This window comes from Opisthocomus hoazin, chromosome 2 (genome assembly GCF_030867145.1).
Source record: "Opisthocomus hoazin isolate bOpiHoa1 chromosome 2, bOpiHoa1.hap1, whole genome shotgun sequence".
Taxonomy (NCBI): domain Eukaryota; kingdom Metazoa; phylum Chordata; class Aves; order Opisthocomiformes; family Opisthocomidae; genus Opisthocomus; species Opisthocomus hoazin.
The window spans coordinates 5,868,417-5,874,676 of NC_134415.1; the positions used below are offsets into that span (position 1 = coordinate 5,868,417).

The 6,260-nt window shown below is 52.2% G+C and overlaps 1 protein-coding gene across 1 annotated transcript in view; it reads left to right on the plus strand.

Moving 5' to 3' along the window:
• Positions 1-111, plus strand: part of ACTA1 (actin alpha 1, skeletal muscle) — a 1,362-nt gene extending 1,251 nt beyond the window's left edge. Inside the window, 1 exon segment of the mRNA XM_075444082.1 lies at positions 58-111. Coding sequence (XP_075300197.1) covers positions 58-111 — 54 coding nt within the window.
• The last annotated feature ends 6,149 nt before the right edge of the window (positions 112-6,260 follow it).

A 6,260-nucleotide genomic window follows, 5' to 3' on the forward strand; every position in this document is an offset into this window, starting at 1 on the left:
TGTTCGGTCTTCGTTGTGCGTTTCTCGATAATTTCGTTATCTTCCCTGGGCTTTCAGCAGCGCTGTTGGCAGCAGGCGAAGGATCGCCGGGACCGGCATCCGCTGTTCTGAGGGAGTCAAAGGAATAATGTGGCCACAGCGGAGTGTGAGGGAGCAGAAGGAAGGACGCAGGACACCGCCGCGCCCGGGAGGGAGGGTGATGGCAGAACGGCTCAAGGCGAGAAGCTGCCCCGGACGCGAATATCGCCAAGCGACGGAAAATCTGGAGAAAGTAAGAGTCCTCGAGGGGACAAAAACCACGTGGGGCTGTTTAAATGGGCTGGGGAGGCACAATCCTGACTGGGGTCTGGTGTAAGATGTCGCGGCTCTGTCCCCCATTTGGGAAGGGGAGCTGGCACCCCGACACGCTGCTCCCCCGGGGCTCCAAGACTGCAGCAGCAGAAAGCCTGAGACCTGCAGCGGTTGCTGGGTTTGGCTTTGCCGAGAGGACCTCGACCCCCTCTCGCTCGGCGCCGACACCGGTGCAGCTCCGCTGCGTGCTCAGCTGGCTGCGAAGCTCCCGTGGGCACTTGGCCAATAATATCTCTTCAACGAGATTTAGTAAAAGGACAAACTGGAGGCCACTTGAAAATTGCGATTATTTTCCACAGGAAACTCCTAAGCAACAAATTCTGGGGCATTCTTTGTTTTTGAAAGGGAAGCATCAAAACGAAGCCCTTCAGAGCACAGTTGTTCAAAACTTCAAATGCTTCCATAAGGAGATGTTTTGCAGTTTCCGTTTCATTAATCTACAGCAAAATTCAAACAGAACACTGCCTGTTAGAGTTTTCTTTCTTTCTTTCTTTCTTTCTTTCTTTCTTTCTTTCTTTCTTTCTTCTTTCTTTCTTTCTTCTTTCTTTCTTCTTTCTTTCTTTCTTTCTTTCTTTCTTTCTTTCTTTCTTTCTTTCTTTCTTTCTTTCTTTCTTTCTTTCTTTCTTTCTTTCTTTCTTTCTTCTTTTCGCTCTTTCGCTCTTTCTTTCGCTCTCTTTCGCTCTTTCTTTTGCTCTTTCGCTTTCTTTTTCTTTCATTCTTTCTTTCACTCTTTTGCTCTTTCACTCTTTCACTCTTCCTTTCCTCTTTCTTCTTTCTTTTCCCTTTCTCCCTCCCTCTCTTCCTTCCTTCCTTCCTCCCTCCCTCCCTCCCTCCCCTCCCTCCCTCCCTTCCTTCCTTCCTTCCTTCCTTCCTTCCTTCCTTCCTTCCTTCCTTCCTTCCTTCCTTCCTTCCTTCCTTCCCTCCCTCTTTTTGAACTGAACAGGCATTTCTCTTCAAAAAACAGCTAAAAGAGCTATTCAGACGTGTAGTTTTCCACGGGCATCTCCTGGGGCTGGAGAACGGAGCAGCTGGGGGTGGCTGTGAGCTCTTGACCAGCCGATGGGTAACGGCAGGACGTGCGTCTCAGGCTGATAAACTCCCCTGTTCCGGGGAGGACACGAGAGGTGGGTGAACTGCTAAGGACGGACGTAGGGCTGAGCTGTTCGCCTGCACCATCTCCCACTCCGCAGCTTGCCCACGATGAGCTGCTGCAAATCTTTAGGAGGCTTCCAGTTCACCTTTGCTGTCCCAAGTGGCTGGTGTGGAGGGCTCGGGCGTGGGACAGATGCCGGTCAGGGTGGGCAGCTTTAGCACCAGGGCCGTTCAGAGCATCCCCCGGCCTCACACTCTCTCCTGGGAACTGCTGGCAGCTTTGGGGCATCCTTTTCAGCCCCCCCAGGGGCAGAAGAGCCTTTGAGGGACCAGAGGGTCCATGTTGAAGCCTGGGAAATGAGCTGTAATTGCAGCTGGCGAAGGCTTCATTTTTAATTTGTTCAGGACATGAAAAAATAAAGCAGCTTCTGATTGCTATGTAGTGGGGAAAGCCGGGCATAGCGCTGGTTCCCTTTGGGGGACGTGTGCTGCGTGTGATGGGGATGAGACAAACCTTTTATCTCCCAGGGCGTCTCTTCCTTCCCGCCCCAGGGCACCCCGTCACCCTTGAAGCTGCATCGCCCAGCGCGGAGCTGGGGCCGGCAGCGTGCAAACCTCCAGCGGCGCGGCCAACCCCGGCAGCGTCCCCTCCCGCGCTTGCAGGGCCCACAGCCAAACCCCGTCTTGTCTCGGCTTCTCAAGGCCATGCTCCGAAACCGAAGCGTGCGGCTCGGAGAGAAACCGTTCAGGGAGTGCCGCAGGCAGCCCGGGAATGAGCCGCTCTGTAACCCCACCTCGGCGAGCTGCGTATATATAGATCCCTGGAAGCAGCTTTCTCCCTTGGCACATCCGTCCTACCCGTCGTACCCTCCCTGCCCCGCTGTGCCCCCACCACTTGGCTTCCAGCAGCTTCTCTCCCTTCCAGGGAAAACAAGACTTTAAAGCTGAGAAATCTCACCGCTGGAGGGGAAGGGACGGGGACCACGCGAGCGGGAGGAGGTCCGAAGGAGGTCAACCCAAAAGAAGCCAACAAGGTTTCCCGGGGCAACTACACCTGCTCCCGTGAGACTTTTGAATTCCCTCTAGCAGCTGTAATCACAAAGAACGGTTAAAAGAACTGTTCTGGGTCTGCCGGCGATGCACGCCGCTGCCACTGCGTCACCCGCCTGCGGAGCACGGCCGAGGGCGCACGGGGAGCTCTGCGCTGCGTCCCGTGCAGGAAATGGAGCGTGGGCCAGGCGCTGGGGCCGTCGGCTTTCTCGCCACGAGCGATTCGGAGTGGCTGTGTAGGGATGGGCTGTTCAAAAGGCTATAGAACAGATATTCTCCATAAGGAACAGCTATTCCTCCACAAGGATTTTTTGTCCTGGAAACCCCTGCTCCCCCAATAAACCAACAGGGAGGTCCCAGAGCCCCCAACCCCAAACATTTTGAAGCGGCGACGGTGTTGTTTCAGCCTAATCCCAGCAGCACTGCGGCGGGTGATATGGCACATTTCTGTGACTGCAGAAGCGAGTGGTTTACATCAGGAGGTCGGTTTTCTGTCTCCTTTTTCCCTTCCTGTCCCAAGCCCGTCACGGTTTTCCTCTGTGACCATAAGCAAGTCAACACTTGCGGCTCTGTTACCAGCAAAGTGACTTTTCTGTTTTCAATCCCAAAAGAAGATGATGAGGAATAGCTAATGCTCACGAAGGGTTCTGAGATGTTGTCTTAGAAGGTGTTTGGGGAATGTGAAATACTCACGATCCTAAATTTAGCTCTGAATGTCACAAAGCCGTTTCCTGGCACAAATGCCAGAGAAAGTCTTGAAATCGGAACGTTTTCCAAGCGTGGCCACAAGCCGGGGGCTGCAGTAGCCGCTGGCAGTGCCAGGGATCACAGAATCACAGAATCACAGAATAGTAGGGGTTGGAAGGGACCTCTGTGGGTCATCTAGTCCAACCCCCCCGCTGAAGCAGGGTCACCTACAGCAGGCTGCACAGGACCTTGTCCAGGCGGGTCTTGAATATCTCCAGAGAAGGAGACTCCACAACCTCCCTGGGCAGCCTGTTCCAGTGCTCCGTCACCCTCAGAGAGAAGAAGTTCCTCCTCATGTTCAGACGGAACTTCCTGTGCCTCAGTTTGTGCCCATTACCCCTTGTCCTGTCACTGGGCACCACTGAAAAGAGCTTGGCCCCATCCTCCTGACACCCACCCTGCAGATATTTGTAGGCATTTATAAGGTCCCCTCGCAGCCTTCTCTTCTTCAGGCTGAACAAGCCCAGTTCCCTCAACCTCTCCTCGTAGTGGAGATGCTCCAGTCCCCTCACCATCCTTGTAGCCCTCCGCTGGACTCTCTCCAGTAGCTCTTCATCCTTCTTGAACTGGGGAGCCCAGAACTGGACACAGTACTCCAGATGAGGCCTCACCAGGGTAGTGTAGAGGGGAAGGAGAACCTCCCTTGTCCTGCTGGCCACACTCTTCTTGATCTCCAGCTCTGCCTCCGTGAGAGTCTGGGGTGTTGCTGGGAGCCCGGACCGACCTCTTCCTCCCCAGCCACTCGCGCCAGCAACCCGAAACATCAGCCACGTCTGTCCTTGCTCTGGGTCCAACACGTCCGTACTCGGCCCGCAAGAGCCCTGCGGGATGAGGTTATTTCTCAAACCCAACGAAACCGGCAAATTTAGGAGGATTAGAGCATTCAAATCCACTCACCGCAGGGAGAATGTGGGAAGTCTCCTTCAGGATAAAGGTTTGAGGAGAAAAACAGCGATTGATTTTAGACCTACTGCTCTGAGGTTTACTCCCTCTTCCCTTTATTTTCGTCAGCCCACTGAAGCCAGCCCACCCTGGCCAAGACTACGTGGTCGAGGGGTCATGATCCCCCTGGTCGTGTGATTGCCTGTAAATTGTCCACTTCTTGTTTGGTGTTGTGATGACGTTATTTTGATTTTGGTGTGGGGAATTCTTCTTGTTGATGTGGCTGAAGGTTGTGAAGACTGTGTGATGAATGTGGATTTTAATGATAATTCTTAAATAATTTTTTTTAAATGTCAGACAGGTGAACAGAGAAGATTGATCTGCTCAGACAGCAAAATTTGGCATCAAGTGGAACTTGGTGCTAAAATCCAAAGTCCAAGTTAAAAAGGGTGTTGTTTAATCCTTAATGTGTGGTTAATACTTAACCTCTGCTGACACCTTGCTTTATTTTTCCTTAGTGCCTGCTGCGCGTGTTCCTGTGTGGAGAAGCGACTTGACGTAACTCCTGCCACATCTTGACTGGGATCCAGAAACCGGCTGCAGCTCTGCCCAAACTGGAGCTGCTTGGTTTCTTCATCGGCAGCATCTTCCCCAGGCAGAGGCTGCGGCAGGGCTGCGGGCAGCCCAGGAGCACGGCTGCTGAACGGGCATCGCTGTTTAAAAATAAAAAGGGGAGAGCAGAGGACAAGGTGGAAAATATTGCAAGGTCAGCAGGCGGCGTGCGGAGGGCTCGTGCCTGGGCAAGGGGGGTCTGGGCAAGGGCAGAACAAATACTGGGAGCTGTGGACACAGAGGCCACGTCAGGAGAAGGCGTCTGGGATGATCTGCAGCACAGGAATGGTGGAGAAGGCTCCCAGGGGTCCGGTATTGACATTGCACTTGGTATTAATTTTTACTATTTGTGCCCATTTCAGCGTGGCGGCAAAGTTTCAGCCCGTTTCTCCAGTCACAGATGCCCTCTGCTAGGTCGGGCAAATCCTCGATTTAACAGTTTGCAAGCGTGCTGGAGTCGATTCATGCAAGTAATCCTCACCGAAGCCGCCGAGAAGACAAGGGATTTGGCTAATGTCTCAGTGCTTGCATGATCAGGTCCCAGATTAAGAAACAAAGCCACGGCAATAAAAGCAATCCCACGAGGAAGCAGAAGGGAGGAAGAGGGACCAATTAGTTTGATTGCTCTAAGTCCAGGAGCTGGCGTGACTTTGAGGCCGTGAAATGCTCAGCTGGAAGAAAAAGACTAAAAAAACATTCTTTTCCTGAAGTGTGTGAGATGTATGCATTTAATTGGTTGCCTCCTCTGTAGAGTTTTTATTGCTGATTTCGTAATTCACATCTATTTTTCTCCATTTTCTGTGGAAGAATCGGCCTGAATTAAGGCATGGTTAAGCAAATGAGGGTATAGATGAAAACTGAAAAGCGGCGAGATCCAAGTCTGGACCACAGATATTCTCTGGGAGCAGCAGCTTTGATAAATAAGATACATGGGTGGAAAAATAAGCGTTTAAGGAGAAAATGTTTTATGACATAACCCAGCGTTGAGCTGGGAAAGAGCACCAAGCGGCAGAGCTGGAAGCGAGGGCAGGCTCGAGCTCCCAGGACGGATTTTCCTTCCCAGCCCTGGGTTATCTCTGACCAGCAAGATGGTAAGAGGCTTCTGAGTAGTTTTGGATAAATTACCATAGATGGACTGACCGCGTATGGGGACGGAGCTTTTGTATGGTAAGCGTAACCGTGAGCAGGTTTTGGTACTGCTAAATGAATATTTAAAGCAAATGTCTGATAAGTTCTTCCCTGGCAGTTTGACTTGCGAGTCACGTTGCGCAGTCCCCAGCCATGCCCCTCTCTATTTATAAATTCATGCCGTGCTATATCTGACTCGCTAAATAAGCCTTCCAAATCGCGGAAGGGATTCTGGTGGCGTGTTATGGGACGCGGGGAATAATTTAGAAGAGCGAGGGAAGTTAGAAAGGGCGCGGCGAATCTCCGCACGCTCGCCGCCTTCTGAAGAGCAGAGCTTACGCGCCGCTTAGCTTTTTCTTTTTCGCCATGAAAAGATGCGGGCCGTCAACTTCAGTCTG